The sequence below is a fragment of the Capricornis sumatraensis genome, chromosome 20 (genome assembly GCF_032405125.1).
Source record: "Capricornis sumatraensis isolate serow.1 chromosome 20, serow.2, whole genome shotgun sequence".
Classification (NCBI taxonomy): domain Eukaryota; kingdom Metazoa; phylum Chordata; class Mammalia; order Artiodactyla; family Bovidae; genus Capricornis; species Capricornis sumatraensis.
The window spans coordinates 53,538,073-53,554,148 of NC_091088.1; the positions used below are offsets into that span (position 1 = coordinate 53,538,073).

Below are 16,076 nucleotides of genomic sequence, written 5' to 3' on the forward strand. Positions count from 1 at the left end.
TGGTTTCAAAGGGCAGAAGCCCAATTCAAAAATCATTTAAGCATAGAAAATGTGTAGACTTATATAGATGAAAAGACCCAGTGCAGCATCAGGCATAGCTGGATCCAGGGCTTGCAGGGTGGACCGTCAGGACTATCCCTTGGCAAGGGAGTATAGCCTAGGCATTATAGCATGGGTTCAGGAGACAGACTGCTCTAACACGCCCAACTCAAGTCATCTGTGGCTTTGGACAGGGAACTCAACCTCTCTTTTTGGGTGCTTACCCTCATTTGCAAAATGGGGCTGAGAATACTAATACCCACATCATTGTGTTGCTATCAAGGTTAAATAAGTTGACATATATGAAGATCTTAGAGCACTAGGGACACGGTGAGTCCTACTCAAGGGTTTATCATTATTACCCCTGTAATTTGGCCTCATTTTCAGATAGGTACTCCCCTCGCAGGGGTTAGAGATGGCATCCAGGAAGTCGGGACTCACATCTCCCACTGGTTTGAGTCACCCCTAGCGAGTGACAGCAGACTCTTCCCCCATTTGCCTTAGCTCAAATCCCAGGGTTCACTCTGACTGGCCCATTTCTGGGTCATGTGCTCAGACCTGAGCCAATTACTGTGACCAGCAGGCAGACATATTCTGATAGGCCAGTTGTGAATGGACAGAAAGGGCGGTTGGGGGAGAGCTGCCCCAGGGCTAAGAAGGAGGCACAGGTATTCAACCCCGGATAACTGAAGAGCTGATGTGGTGGGGTGCCAGATGGGCTGGGAAGGGCCTGAGCCTTGACCTGCTCTGCTCCTCAGATGGCCTCGTGTCCTTCCAGTTGCTGCCCAGGCATCGGTCCGTGTGCAGTGCAATTCTAGGTACCCTGCTCCCACATGGGTCTGTGGGGGCGGGGAATAGGGTGGGCTTGGGAAGGTTGGGGGGCAGTCGGGGATGTAGGAGAGCAGGGAAGGCGGGGGAGAGGCCATGGGAAAAGACGGGCAGTTTCTTGGGGATGGGTGGAGAGTCACCAGGATAGGCATGGCAGTCACAGAAACCACGGAGGGGGATGGGGCTGGAGGGGCTTCTCTGGACCTCTGCCTTCCCTCCCCAGTTGTCAACTGCTCCATCACCTGGGCCATATTCGTTGCTGGTGACTACAATCTACTGATGCTGGTGGAGATTGTAGGCCCTGCCTCCTCAAAGTATTTCCAGGTGGTCAGCTATGACCTGGGTAATTGGGGCATCATTGGGGGCTGCTAAGCGGGAAGGGGCAGGAGCTGGGGTTATGAACTGCTGCTCCATCCTGTGGCATCTGTGCTCAACAGATAACGGAAAGGAAATGTGGCTCCTGCCACTGCTAGGTCAGGGGCAGTGGTGGAGAACAGGGGGAAAACTGAGAGGAAGTCAATGAGACTGGAGCAGAGGGAAGGGGAGAGAGGGAGATTGGAAGCGTGAGCAGATGTGAGACCTGGGAAGGCCTTGTGGCTCACAGTAAGATTTGATGTGAGCTGATGGAGTGAGAATAGGGCTGCCGTGTACAGTTGTTTAGGGCTTCCCAGGTGGTACTTGTGGTAAAGAACCCGCCTGCCAGTGTAGGAGACAACAAGAGACATGGGTTTGGAAAGATCCCCTGGAGGAGGGCATGGAAACCCACTCCAGTACTCTTGCCTGGAGAATCCCATGGACAGAGAAGCCTCTAGGGCTATAGTCCATAGGTTTGGATACTACTGAAGCAACTTAGCAGGTGTGCATGTACAGTTGTTTAGGCTGTGTCTGGAGCTCCCCAGCCAAGGAATCAAGTCCTCTGCCCTCACAGGACTGTATCCTCTTAGAGGAAGTGCCTTTTTATAATTCACATGAAGAAATTCTAAGGACTAAAGAGCCTGGTGGGCTACAGCCCATGGGGTCGCAAAGAGCTTAGCATGACTTAGCAGCCAAACAACAGCAACAAGAGTGGGCCCAAATGGGAAGCTGTTGGGATGGGGTTGGAGGCGTTGAGGAGCTGGGGACTTGCTCAGTTGCAGGTCTTGAAAACTCAGGGTCTCAGGAGATTTTGCTGTGTCTTCCCCACCTGTAGTCAATGATTACCTGGTTGTGCTCTACACCATCCCGGAATTCATCCCTGACGGTAGGAGGGGAAGGCAGAGGGGGCTGGAAAAGTGGGTGGGTGCCAGGAGAGGCCCAAGCGACCCCACCTCACTGCTGTGTCCACTTTGCCTGTGCCCCCTGCCAGCTCGAGGCCTGGAGTTCCTGATGATTCTAGGGACAGAGTCCTATACCAACTTTCCGATGGTCCCCAAGGGCATGTCCTACAACCCATATAACAACCTGCTGTTCATCTGGGGCAACTTCCTCCTCCAGAGGTATGGAGCCAGCCTCCCCAGCCCCACGTAGGGTGGGGCTCCATTCTGAAGTCACCAAGTTTTCAGGGTATGTATGCCCAAGGCCAGAAGTGATCAGAACCATCATGGGGGAAAACATGGGCTGGGGTGGGCACAGATAGAACAGGGAAGCTGATATTTTAAAGCTGGGAGTCCTTAAAAAACAAACAAACAACGTTTTATCCTTATTTATTTTTGGCTCCACTGGGTCTTGGTTGCTGTGCGTGGACTTTTCTCTAGTCGCAGAGAACAGGGGCTCTTCTTTGTCATGATGCACGGGCTTCTCATTGCAGTGCCTTCCCTTGGTCCAGAGCTCAGGCTCTAGGCATGAGAGTTTCAATAGCTGAGGCACTTGGCCTCATTAGTTGTGGTGCACAAGCTTAGTCGCTCTGCAGCGTGTGGGACTGAACTCACACCCTCTGTATTGGCAGGCAGATTCTTAACCACTGGACCACCAGGGAAGTCCCAGTGGTGGGAATCCTTTCTTAAATGAAACCTGCTATGAGGACCCAACCTGTGTGAGCAATAGAGGGACATGGCCCGGGGAGAGGGTAGGATGCTTTTCACCCTTCAGGAAGCTGGAGGACCAGGAGCCAACTCTGTGGGGGTGTTGGCAAACTGCCAGTTTGGTCAACAGCTCCTGTTTATGGATGGGCAGGTCAGCCAGAGGGTTTGGAGATGGGGGGCAGAAACTAGAGTCCCAGGCTTCCTTTGTGCCTTCTCATCAGCCTGGCGGAGAAGCGAGTAGATGGTTCCTGCAGCGGCATGTCAGGACTAGTCAGGGAAGCAGATACTCTCCGGGTCTCACCTGGGTGTCCTGACCTCCCACCTCTGCCCTTTCAGTTTTAACAGTGAAAACTTCATTTACCTGGCGGACTTCCCCAAGGAGCTGTCCATCAAGTACCTGGTGAACTCGTTCCGAGGGGACATGGCCATTGTCACCGAGAATGAGGAGGTGGGCTGCCCTCCCCTCTCCCCACTTCCTTTCTGCCCAGCCCCAAAGCCTAGGGGTCTCTCTTTTCCCCCACTCCATCAGCGTAAAAGGGCCCAGGAGAGGGAACATTCTCAGGGACCCTGGGGAATGGAAGGGCAGCAGAAGCTCCATTTATAGCTGAGAATCCTTGAACTCAAAAAGGATGTGTCTTTTCCAAAGTTACTCAGCAGGGTAAAGGGCCTGTGCTCAGAGTCATGAGGGGATGTCCAGAGGGAGCCCTCTTTCATTTTGCCATGCAGCTTAGCACACCTGATCCGGTGCTGGAGACATAGTGGGCAGTGAGTCAGCTGTGGGCCCTGCCCTCCCAGGGTCCCAGTCCAGTTGGGAGGATGGATTCATTACCAGACAGTGACAGTTCAGAGCAACCAAGGCTGCAGTGAGGAAAACAGCACCCACGGACGTTCAGACCCTGTCTGGGGGTGTATGCGTCAGGAGGGCTTCATGGAGAAGGCCACATGGAGGGAGGATCTGCAGGAGGCTGGAGAGGATCCTCCAAGCTGAAGCTAAGGAGGAGGTTTGGTCTACAGCCAAATGAGTTAGGGGATGAGAGGGTGGGCATCAGTGCAGAGGTGGGAAACTGAGGCCAAGGGGATGCTGAGACCCTGAAGGGGGCAAAGAGAGAGAAGGGAGACGTCCCTGGCCATCCAGTGGTTAGGACGTCACCTTCCTTGGCAGCAGGTGTGGGTTCGATCCCTGGTCGGGCAGCTGAGATCGCACATGTCTCAGGGCCAAAAAACCAAAACAGAAAACAGAAGCAGTATTGTAACAAATTCAATAACAACTTTAAAAATGGTCCACCTTAAAAAAGAATCTTAAAAAGGGTGAGAAGGGAAAAAGAGGGCTTAGCCCTCAGATCCCCAGCCTTCAGGCAGTGTGTATATTAGGAATGGTTACATTGCAAGTAATAAAAACTCAAGCAGACTGAAACAGTGAAGAAGTGTATCATGGGGAGTGAGGGCTGGAAGCAGAGGTGGTGGGGTCTGAGAAGCAGAAGGATGGCTCACCTGGTCCCAGCCAGAGGTGAGCACCCAAGACTCACCTGTCAGGGAGTGGGGTCCTCACCCCTCAGAGGGAGGGGTGGGGGTCACAGTGCCCACGGGCCTCACGCACACACCTGGCTGTCACACCCCCAGATCTGGTATCTCCTGGAGGGCAGCTACCATGTGTACCAGCTGTTCCCGTCCAAGGCCTGGGAGGTGTACATCAACCTCCAGGTTCTTCAGCAGTCCTCTCTCTATGCCCCCAATGAGACCATGGTCACCCTCTTCTATGAAGACAACAAACTGTACCAGGTGCCAAGGTGGGGGGACAGCGTGGGCGAGACATGGGGGAGCTGCAGGGTGGCTGACACCAGCTCACGTGGCCCGTACCTTCCCACTGCAGCTGGTGTACCTGATAGACAACCAGCAGGGCAGGCTCGTCAAGAGGCTCATGCCCGTGGAGCAGCTACTGATATACCAGCAGATCAGTGATGAATATGTCTTGGAAAGGCAAGGGTGAGAAGATACTGAACCACAGAGACAGTCAAAGAGCCTTAGGCACTGCCATCTGAAGCTCCCATTCTGGGGTGTGGGGGTGGAGACCAAGCCATCCCCAGTGACAGCCTTTGGGCTCAAAGGAGGAGGGGTCTAACCAGCCTAGGGGCAAGGTACATCAGGGAGGGCTTCAACGAGAAGAGGTGCATGAAGGGTGAGGAGAACTGTTGAGGTGGTAGATGGAGAAGAGTGTTCCAAACAGGGGGAACCCCTTGTGCCAAGTGGAAAGGAGCTTGGGTGATCAACTGAGAGGGAGTGTAGTATGGATAGAATGCATTGCCAATGAAGTGCCCTGGAGACCAGGCGGAAAAGGTGACCCTGGTGGTCATAGGGAGGAACTTGAACTTCATGGTCAGATTTTACAGCCTTCTGCCCACCTGCAGAGGAGCCCAGGGAGGCAGCTGGGAGTGGTGGAGGAGTGAGGTGGAAGAACCCTTAGAAGGTTGGGTACCGTGGAGGGGTCGGGGAGAGTCTAGGATGCGGTCCAGGACTCTGTTCTGAGGGGTCGAGGGGCAAGCAGATGAATACGTCCAGGGGCCGAACCTGAGGAGGAAGGTCAGGGATTGCGTAGGTCAGGATCAGCCTTGCGTAGTCAGCCGTGCAGGAGTGGGAAGCAGGCCCGCGGAGGTTCCTGGTGCGCGGATCCCGGGAAAGTCAGCTTCCGTCCTCCACTGTCGCCGCTCAGGAGCCACCTGACGCTGTCCTTCTCCAACTTCTGCCCCTTCACGGTGATGCGTCTGCGGGAGCTGCCCAACCCGAAAATCTACACGCGCCAGGAGCGCTACCGCGCGCAGCCGCCGCGTGTCTCGGAGCCCTGGGGCTTCCACAGCGAGAACTCGCTGGCTGTCTATCAGGGCCTCGTCTACTACCTGCTGTGGCTGCACTCGAAGTACGACAAGGTGGGTGCCGTCCCGGGCGGGTCCTACCTGACGTGGTATCGCAGGGGCTTCTACGCCGGAGAACCGCGGCGGAGGGCGGAGCAGAGCAGAGCCGCCTCGGTGCTTCCGAGGCTGAAGGGGGGCCGAGGAGGGGATCAAGCTCGGCTCAGAAGAGATGGCTTTGGGCTGGGGGCGAGGGTAGGCGGTCGGGCCGAAAGCCGGGGTTGGGTGTGTATCTTTCAGTTTGGGTCAGGGGCAGGGACTGAGGCTGGGGACACTGCCTGTCTGGGCACGCCCCTTGACATACCCACCCCCTCCCCTCGGTGCCTGCAATTCCTGCAGCCATACGCGGACCCAGCGCACGACCCCACCTGGCGCTGGTGGAAGAACAAGAAGCAGGACCAGGTGCGTGGAGAGGATGGCGAGTCGGGGGAAGGGGCCGAGCCCGGATCTCCCCCTCACCGTTCCCCTGTCCAGGCACTGACTTTGCCCCGCACTCCGTCGCCTAGGATTACCACTTCTACCTGGCCAGCAACTGGCGGAGTGCGGGCAGTGTGCACGTTGACATGACCAGCTACGAAAAGATCTACGACCTCAAGGCCGAGAACGAGCTGCCCGAGCGCATCTTCCTGGACAAGGGTACCAGCTACAGCTTCTCAGTCTTCCTGACCGCCCGGAAGCCAGAAGTCCTGCACGGTCGGTGGGCGGGGCCTGGGTGGTGCCTGGGGGCGGGGCTTCGACTGGGTCACGCCCGCAGCCTTAACCCCGCCCTCTGCTCCAAGCAGGCCCCTCCTTCCAGGTGCTGAGCCCGGTGGATCTGGCTGTGGTGCTGGCGGACCCCCACTGCATTGAGGCAATAGTGAAGGAGAAGGTCCTTGTTAATCTCACCTCGGTGCTTTTCTGGGTGAGACTAGGTGGAGAAGAGGCGCTGAGGTGATGGCGGAGCTACTGGGGCAGTATACCTGTTAGAAGCCCGCGGTTATTTGAACGGAGCCTGGGTCCTTCCGCTGGCCTCCTGACCCCTTCATTTCTGCCCCCACCCCCAGGTTAAGCTCAGTGATAAAAGGTCTTGCTTTGACCAGGGAATTAGTGGACATCACCTCATGAAGACCTCCATGCTCGTCAAGGTGTGTGGTCCAAGCCTGGAGGGTAGGGATGCAGATGAGGGGAAGGACTAAGCCATGGGGTCCCGTCTCATCTCCTGCTCCTACTCGCAGGTGTTGGGCTCGTCTGGGCACTGCTTCCAGAACACGAACCAGGGGCCCCGTATGCAAGTATTGGACTTGGGGTCCTGGGCCCTGTGCTGGGAGGGAAGGGTGTGGGGCAGTCTCAGCAGGGTGGGATCTGAGGGCTCTAGCTGGGAATCCCATGAATGCCTTCCTAATTTTTTCTTTCTCATACATTTTTATCATTTACCCCACCCAGCCGCCCCCTCCCTCCTTTAATCCATTCATGTTTTCAGGAAGGGCTGCATTGCATAGATCATACACAAATTTGTGTGTTCCTTCTGATACTGTTCTTCTAGCGGAAGTTAAGTATCTGTGACGCAGGGCTTGATTTTCCAACTGGTCCAAAGGTGGCATGTGAACAAGCTTGGCTCTCCCTTCATGCCTTGCTCTTCCCTTGCTTGCTCACCCGTGCTTTGTTGAAGCCTTTGGGTCCTTGGTTCTTCACCTGCTATGGAGGCAGGCAGTGAGGCTCTGAGAGATGCAGACATCTGCTCCGAGTAATCCCCGGAGCTAACAAGTGGTAGGGGAGACCTTGTTCTCATCCACTTCCCTGCCCACTCTCCAGGAGACAGACCCTGGTATTTCTCTTTCCTGGGTTAGTATACGTGCATGCTAAGTCGCTTCAGTCATGTCCGATCCTTTGCGACCCCATGGACTGTAGCCTGCCAGGCTCCTCTGTTCATGAGATTCTTCAGGCAAGAATACTGGAGTGGGTTGCCATGCCCTCCTCCAGGGGATCTTCCCAGCCAGGCCAGGGTTAGAACCCTTATCTCTTATGTCACCTGCATTGGCAGGTGGGTTCTTTACCACTAGTGCCACCTGGGAAGCCTGAGTTGCTATGACCCAGGGCAATTTAAAAAAGGGACTTGTAACAGCTCCCAACTCCTTGGATTACATGGGATATTCAGGGTCAAATGCAAGGAAGAGTGACCACAGCCCAATAACTGTTTCCTGCTAAACTTAATAGTGCACACTATTTTCCTCTTCATCACAACCCCAGAAAGTCCGTTAATATCTCTATTTGGGCCCAGCAGATCCCTTCCAGGAATCTGATCCACAGCACACAGTTACTGCAAAAGACTTGGAGACATTCTAAGTGTTTGTTACTAGGGGAGTGGTTAAATAAAAGGTGGTACATCCATTCAGTGGAAAACTATGCAGCAATTTAAAAAGAACAGGGTGTGTGTTTGGGGGGGGGTGCGGTGAGTGAATTCCCTAGTGGTCCAGTGATTAGGAGTCAGTGTTTTCACTCTTGTGGCCCAGGTTCAATCCCTGGTTGGGGAACTAAGATCCCACAAGCCTCGTGGTATGGCAAAAAAAAAAAAAAAAAAAGAAAAGAAAAGAAAAAAACAAGAGCAAGGCGGCAGAGATCTCCACATACTGCAACAGTGTATACTTGATATTGATAACATATATTCATGTTTGCTTTTATTTTCATGAAGAAACTATGAGGAAAAGGGCAAGAAAGTATTCATAATGGTTCCCTACTGGTTGAATGAGCCCTTCCCTGGTGGCTCAGAAGGTAAAGATTCTGCCTGCAGTGCGTGAGACCTGGGTTTGATCCCTGGGTTAGGAAGATCGCCTGAAGAAGGAAATGGCAACCCACTCCAGTATTCTTGCCTGGAAAATCCCATGGACAGAGGAGCCTGGTGGGCTACAGTCCATAGGGTCACAAAGAGTTGGATATGACTGAGTGACTTCACCTTTCTTTCTTTACTGGTTGAATAGGGAAGAGTCAGGACAGTTGGAAGATAGGAATGGAAGTGAAATTTTCACTATGTATATATGTGTGTGTCTGTGTGTGTATCCCAATATACATCCACTTATCTATCTATCTGACCATGATACCCGCCTAAAGATTGCTTTTAAAAAGTCAGTGATTTTTTAAAAAGCATCTACTCTCTTTTTATTGTAGCTTTTTACAAAAATGATTTTAATAATCTTTGGTTGCACTGGGTTCTCCTTGCTATGTGCAGGCTTTCTCTAGTTGCATCAAGTGGGGGCCACTCTTCACTGTGGTGCATGGGTTTCTCACTGGGGTGGCTTCTCTTGTTGCAAGACACAGGCTCTAGGCATGTGGGCTTCAGTAGTTGCAGCACTTGGGCTCAGTAGTTGTGACTCCTGGGCTCCAGAGCACAGGTTCAATAGTTGTGGCACTTGGGCTTAGTTGCTCCAAGGCTTGTGAGATCTTCCCGGATCAGGGATCAATGCATCCTGCATTGGCAGGTGGATTCTTCACCACTGAGCCACCAGGGAAGCCCCAAGATACTGTATGTTAAAAGGTGATGTGCACTAGGAGAAAAAGAAACAGGCAAGAGGCATAGGTAGGGAAGCCTTTTCCATAGGATGGCTTGGGGAAGACCCTGCTGAGGAGGAAACATTTGAGCAAAGACTTGAAGGAGGAGGAGAAGAAGTGGGCATGCAGTTATGTATCAGGAGGCATGCCAGTGAGAGGGGACAGATAGCAGAGGCCTGGAGATGGGAGTATGTTTCCTGTCTTAGACTAAAGGAATAGCAAGGAGCAAGCATGGCTGGAGCAGGGTGTACAAGGAGGACGGTGGAGAGAGATGAGGTTGAAGAAGTATTGGGCAGGTCACATAGGAGGCCTCTGAGCAGAGGGGTGACTCAGGTTTCACAGAGTCCATCTGGCTGCAAGTGTGGGACAGCCTGGAGGGGAGAGACGGGAGCAGGGAGACCACGGGGAAAAGAAGATTGGGCCAGCCCAAGTAGGGCAGAAGAGTTGGGGGAAGAGAGTTGGCTCTATCTTGAACTCTAGAGACAACAGGATTTCTGAATGGACTGGATGTGGAGTTGAGAGAAAGAGAGGTTTCCAGGAAGAAACCAAGGCTTTTTAGCTTGAACACGGAGGGATGGAGTGCCATGAACAGAGGTGGATTGTGGAAAGATTGAATCTGAGAAATCTTCGCAGTGATTCAGTGGCTGATAGGTGTAAAGTCCCTACTTCCCTCATGTATCCCATGCTTCCCCCAAGTCTACTGTTGAGGAAATCAGGCTCCAGCTCAGCTCTTCATTGTCTTATTTTTTGGCTATGCAGGCTTGTGGGATCTTAGTTCCCCAACCAGAAATTGAACCCAGACCCTTGGCAGTGAAATCAGAGTCCTCACCACTGGACCACCAGGGAATTCCCTCAGCTTCAGCCAATTAAAGTCCAACAAGGAGCTGGGACTTCCCTGGTGGCTCAGACTGTAAAGAATCTGCCTGCAATGCAGGAGACCTAGGTTTGATCCCTGAGTTGGGAAGATCCCCTGGAGGGGGAAATGGCAACCCACTCCAGTATTCTTGCCTGGGAAATCCCATGGACAGAAGAACCTGGCTGGCTACAGTCCATGCGGTCACAAAGAGTTTGACATGACTGAGTGACTAACACACACAGAGGAGCTGGCTGCTTCATAGGTGTAGGTGTTAGAGGTTTTGGATGTCTTATTCTGAAGGCAGTTGGTAGCCACCTGACTCAGTTTGAATCCCGACTCTACCACATTCCCAGCCATGTGTGTGACTTCAGATAATTAATAAGTGACTTGACTTCTCTGTGTCTCACTTTTGCCATCTCGTTAAATGGAGCTGTTAATGGTCTATATTATGCAAGGTTGTTTTGAGGATTAAACAAACTTGCATATGTAAAGCTCTGTGCAGAATCCTTCCATGCCTTGTGCACAGTAAGAGCTATGCAAGCCCTTGCTGTTTTTTATTGTTTTAACGGTAATAATAATAACCAGCTTGGCCCTAGTGAGGGTGAGCCTGGCAGGTAGTGATGGTGTGTGGGGGAGGAGGGGTGTCCCTCCTGCCGGACCCCCAGAACCAGGCTTTTCTCCTCCCCCTCAGAGCAACCTGATGGTGCCAGTGCTTATTGGCTGCCCTCCAGGCAAGCGCCTGGCCTTCGACATCACCTACACGGTGCAGTACAACCGCGTGCATAACAAACACTACTTCGACTGCGTCAAAGTGGACCCGGAGATGCCCTGCTTTCTCTTCCGGGACAGTGGGTGTCCAGCGCCCTCTCCTTTGCCCTCCCCGGCCCTTCCTGCCTGCCCGCTCACTGCCCCCACCCATGCTCTGCTCTTCCTTTGGGTCCTTTCATCTCTCCTCCTTCCCCTCTCTCATTTCTCCTCCCCGCCTCCACCCCTCCGACCCCACAGTCTTCTACCCATTCTTCTTGATCCAAGATTTGGTGACGGGCGATTCTGGCAGTTTTCAGGGCAGGTAAAGTGGGGGCCAAGCCGGCGGCTGGCGGGAGTGGGCTGGGGGCAAGGGACTGGGGTGGGGCGCAGAGAAAAGGGGGTGGTAGAGGTGAGGCAGGACTCCAGACAGCCCCTTCGAATCTCTGTTCCCCACAGCTACGTGCTGAAGGTGGTGGGCGGCGGGCCCACCCTTGACACCATCAAGGAATACAGCGAGGAGGAAATCTACCGCTTCAACAGCCCCCTGGACAAGTAATTCCTGTGGGACCAGGCCCATAATCGGCCCTTCTTCGCCTGCAGGCCCCCTCCAGCTGCCCAGCCACAGACCAAACCTGGGCTGCAAGCCATACCCACAGGGCCCCGCCCACAGCGCAGGCTCCCAGGCTCCTGCAAACTCTAGCCCTCCTGTGGCATGAAGCTCCACCCACCCAATCCCCACCCCCTTCCCCGCCTCCTTTTGGGGCCTCGGTCCGCTGAGGCCCCGTCCCCCACTGAGGTTACCCCTGCCTGCGCAGGACTGGCAGCCTCATCTGGACCACGGAGAACACAATGACCACCGAGGACTTGTCCTTCAACATCATGTCCCATAACAGTTTAGGCATCGAGTGAGTGCCTGGGCCGACTGCAGGCCCCTTCTCCCCCATCTGCCCACATTCTGTCGGGCCTTTCCATCCATTCTGCCTCCGGGAGACTCCTTGGTTCTCAAGCTACACTGACTGTCTCTGTACTCCTCGAATGAGACTGACTTTGACCTTTATGCAAATTGGATCCTCTATCCACAGGACTGGTCCTTCTTAATCTTTCTTCAGGCCTTAGTTCAGATGCCACTTCCTCCAGGAGGACTTTTCTGACTGTTCTAGGTGGGACAGTTGGCTCTCTCATCCTCCTGTACCTTCCCTATTCTCACCCTGACCCTCTGAGCTGTCACTGTCTCTCGTGGAGTCTGTCTCTCTTAAAAATCCAGGTCTAGAATAGATAACATAGTATTTGTTGAATGAGACAGTGAACAAATTCATTCATTCTTGGTAGGCATTTATTGACCTTTGAATGGAGGTATCAATGAATGAATAAAAAAATGAAGTATTAAGTTAGCATATAGCAGGAATTCCCTGGCGGTCCAGTGGTTAGGACTTTATGCTTCCACTGCTGGAGGCTTGATCCCTGGTTGGGGAACTAAGATCCTGCAAGCTGTGTGGCATGGCCAGGAGAAAAAAAAAAATAGCATATAGGGCCTCAGTAGCTGTTTTTTTTTTTAAGTTCTCAAAATTTTTATTACGAACAGAACAGTGACAGAATATAAGCTTTCAATTGTTGTTTAGTCTATGGGGTCACACAGAGTCAGACACGACTGAAGCAACTTAGCAGCAGGAGCAGCAGTCTATAATTTGTATCTGACTCTTTGCCATCCCGTGGACTGTAGCCTGCCAGGCTCCTCTGTCCATGAAATTTCCCAAGCATAAATAAGTATTTTTGATTTAATCAATGAAAGAAAATGATGCCATAAGCAAATAAAGGAAACGAATGAGTGAACAAAGTAACCAACTTGCACCTAGGCAGTATTCAACCTGCATTTATTGACTATATGAAAAAAGGAATGAAGATGTGACTTTGTACCTAGCAGCTGCTCCAGCTCTATTTGTGCCATGAAGGAATAAAAGCAGTAAAGAATGAATGAGGAACTGGCACATCATAGGTGTACAATCTATAATCTAGATGAATACATAGGAACAGAGGAATTGACAACTCCCCTAAAGAAGGGAGGAAAAGAATGGATAAACAAACAGCCCGTCTCCTGGTAGGGGGCCAGTCAGCCTTACCAGTTGAATGAGTGGAGGCGTGAATCAGGGAGAGAAGTAGGAGGCTGCACCGAGTTAGCGCTCATCCAGAACTTGTTGGGTAGAGGGGAAGATCAGGGGCTGTCACGCGCTAGGCATGATTTGTCCCACAAGTGCCTGAACTTGCTCCCCCAGGTGGCTATGTCAGGAGAACTCGCCGTGCCATGACACCATTCCCTACCACATCTTTGCCCCTGAATTCTTCTTCAAGGTGTTGGTGAGCAATAGGTGAGGCACACACACAGCTGAGGTGGGATCGGGGGCTTCCTGGGGGAGGTGCCCACCTCCTCCCCACCCCATCCTGACCCCCCTCCCCACCAGAGGCGTGGACAAGAGCACCTATTGTGACTACCAGCTCACCTTTCTGCTGCACATCCATGGGCTCCCGCTCAGTGCCAGGCGGGCCTTCCTCATCCTCCTGGTAAGTGGCTGCCCTGGAGCTGCCCTGCCTGGTGGAGGCACGCCCCCGACCCCGAACCCAGACCGCCTACCATCGCCTGTTGGCCCATTTCCTGCAGGTGTCAGCCAGCTTGTTTGTTGGCCTGGTGATTCTCTACATCGTCTGCTGCCTTCTGTCGCCCTACATGGTGAAGTTTTGCAATATCCTTCGATGGAAGATCAACAGCATCATTGGCTTAGAATCTTACTACACCTACAGTACCCCCTCCAACAGCAGGGCCTTTAGCCACTCCGGGACCGTGTCTTGGAGAAACTCCAGGTTAAACTCCAGGGTTTTCTACAAGGGAGCAGAGGAGAACAAGGCTGAAACTTAAGGACTCCTTGAAAAGGAAGTCTACCACCTCAGCCTCTGGCCTGCCCCAGCCACCACCCACCCTTGTCTCTTATGTCCTGGGTTGCCTTGGACATGTAACCTATCGCTTGGTCATCCTAGGCCTTTCTCCCTGTTTTGCTTGAAGTTTCACTTCACGTTTCAGCATCAGCTATGGAATCTTGTAAGGACTCGTGTTCAGTTAGTTTGTACCACCCAGCTGCATAGGTTATTAAAATATCAAAATCCTCCTGTGCCAAGCTGGTGCATAGTGACTTCTCTGTATGCCTGCTGGCTCAACCCTTCCCCAGAGTGCCCCAGACCTCCCTACAGTCCAGCAGGGTCCTCCATGACCCAGGTCCGTTGCCATGGCCTGCAGTCTGTTCTGATTGTTCAGTGCCTAGGTTTAAAGCTAATTGTGAAAGATTTTGCATGGCAGCACCTATCTACTGTCTAATTTAAGGAAGGGTCACTGGGGAGGTTTAGATTTTGGTTTTAGTTGCAAGTAGCAAAAATTTCTGTGGTCCGCATGGAAATGGTAATTTATGGACTTTGTTAGGACAGGCTTCAGGTACAGCTTGATCCAGAAGCTTCAATGTCCATAGAATTCTGGCTCCATTTCTCTAGCCTTCCCTGCCCTGCCCTCATCTGAGGGTGGTCTCTGACCTCAGGCCAGTGCATCTCACAGTCTGAGGCAGCGCATCCATATGGTTTATTATCCAGAGGAAAAAAGGGGCTGGAGTCCAACATTCCCAGGCAAAAGTCCTATTGGTTACTCTGATTGGATGGGGTTGAATCATAAACTCAATACTTTGCCACTCACTCTGCCAGATGGATGAGACCTTGTTTGGCTTAAGCCCTTCAGAACCCACCCCTGGAGCTGAGGGTTGTCCATCCCATCCTAATCTCTTGCTTATGTGGGGAAGGGATGTTCTTGTAAGCAACATGTGTGTCAAGAAGGGGAAAAGGAGGACTTCCCTGGTGGTCCAGTGGTTAAGAATCCATCTGCCAATGCAGGGGACATGGGTTCCATCTCTGGTCCAGGAAGATCCCACATACCTTGGGGCAACTAAGCCCATGCACTCCAACTATTGAGCCCCTGCACTCTAGAACCTGGGAGCCAGAACTTCCGAGCCAGTGCACCACAACTACCAAAGCTCGCGCGCCCTAGAGCCTGTGCTCTGCAGCAAGAGAAGCCACTGCAAAGAAAAGCCTGCATGCCGCAAAGAGAGCGTATCCTCCACTTGCCACAACTAGAGAAAACCCACACCCAGCAACAAAAACCCAGCACAGCCAAAAATAAAAATTTAAAAATAAAAAAGAAGGGAAAACGGAGACCAAAAGTCAAAAAGCAAATGTGCCCATGTCGTCTACTTCCTGTCCACCCAGTAGGCTCCACTCTAGCCTTGGGTGGTTTAGATAGAGGTCTTGGGTGGAGTGACTGTGCAAGTCCTCTGACCAGCCCCTCCACTCCTTCACTGTAGAAGCAGAGCCCCAGGGGACACACCCTCTGAGGGTTGCCAGGGTGGACAGCTGAACCAGCTTGTCCGTGCTGAGGCAGCATAGCTCCAGAGCGGGCAAGGCCACTGAGGTCACGTTATAGAGCTTGGGAATCATCAGAGGAGCATTCAGAGTGGAGAAACTGAAGGACGTGGTCAGATGTAGAAGGATGCTCTGGCTGCCCTGTGGAGGACAGCTCAGCTCTCAAGGCAGCAGGCCAGGGACTGGTGCAGGAGGGGACGGTGCTGGACCAAAGCCTGGTGTAGGAAGGAGGAGAGGGGGCAGGCAGGAGGGATGCTCAGGAGGTCTAGTGAACAGGCTGTGAGGCTGGCAGGCCATGGAAGGGGAGTGGGTGCTTTTAGGAAAAGGTCCAGGCTTCTACCCTGGGGACTGGGGGACAAAGAGGCTATTTCTGAGATGAAAACTGAGGAAAAGGAACAGGTTAGGGGGAGATACTGAGACCATTTGGGTCACAGTAGGTGTGGGAGGTCCCAGAGACTTCTAAAGGAGTCTATTCAGGAGGCTGTGGGAACCCCAGGTCTGGGGTTCAGCAGGGAGGTCAGCGATGGCCAGGCAATATGCACAATAATCAACGGTACAGATTTATCAACAAAATTCATTGCACTAATGCAAATTAAGGAGAACGTGACGAGACAACATCCTATTTTGACCTAAGTCCATTTGAACTGCTGTAACGGAAGACCATAGACTAGGTGGCTTACAAATGACGGAAACTTATTTCTCATACTGCTGGAGGCTGGGAAGTCCCAGCTCAAG

The 16,076-nt window shown here is 52.7% G+C and overlaps 1 protein-coding gene across 1 annotated transcript in view; it reads left to right on the plus strand.

Moving 5' to 3' along the window:
• The window catches only part of CATSPERG (cation channel sperm associated auxiliary subunit gamma), a 29,983-nt gene extending 16,009 nt beyond the window's left edge, over positions 1–13,974 (plus strand). The window contains 20 exon segments of the mRNA XM_068993060.1: positions 798–857; positions 1,091–1,210; positions 2,057–2,107; positions 2,213–2,342; positions 3,204–3,315; positions 4,488–4,646; positions 4,738–4,850; positions 5,575–5,788; positions 6,110–6,172; positions 6,277–6,453; positions 6,525–6,671; positions 6,814–6,894; positions 6,985–7,041; positions 10,840–10,996; positions 11,154–11,217; positions 11,352–11,447; positions 11,711–11,800; positions 13,166–13,258; positions 13,352–13,451; positions 13,549–13,974. Coding sequence (XP_068849161.1) covers positions 798–857; positions 1,091–1,210; positions 2,057–2,107; positions 2,213–2,342; positions 3,204–3,315; positions 4,488–4,646; positions 4,738–4,850; positions 5,575–5,788; positions 6,110–6,172; positions 6,277–6,453; positions 6,525–6,671; positions 6,814–6,894; positions 6,985–7,041; positions 10,840–10,996; positions 11,154–11,217; positions 11,352–11,447; positions 11,711–11,800; positions 13,166–13,258; positions 13,352–13,451; positions 13,549–13,803 — 2,339 coding nt within the window. The 3' untranslated portion in view covers positions 13,804–13,974.
• Positions 13,975–16,076: the final 2,102 nt, after the last annotated feature.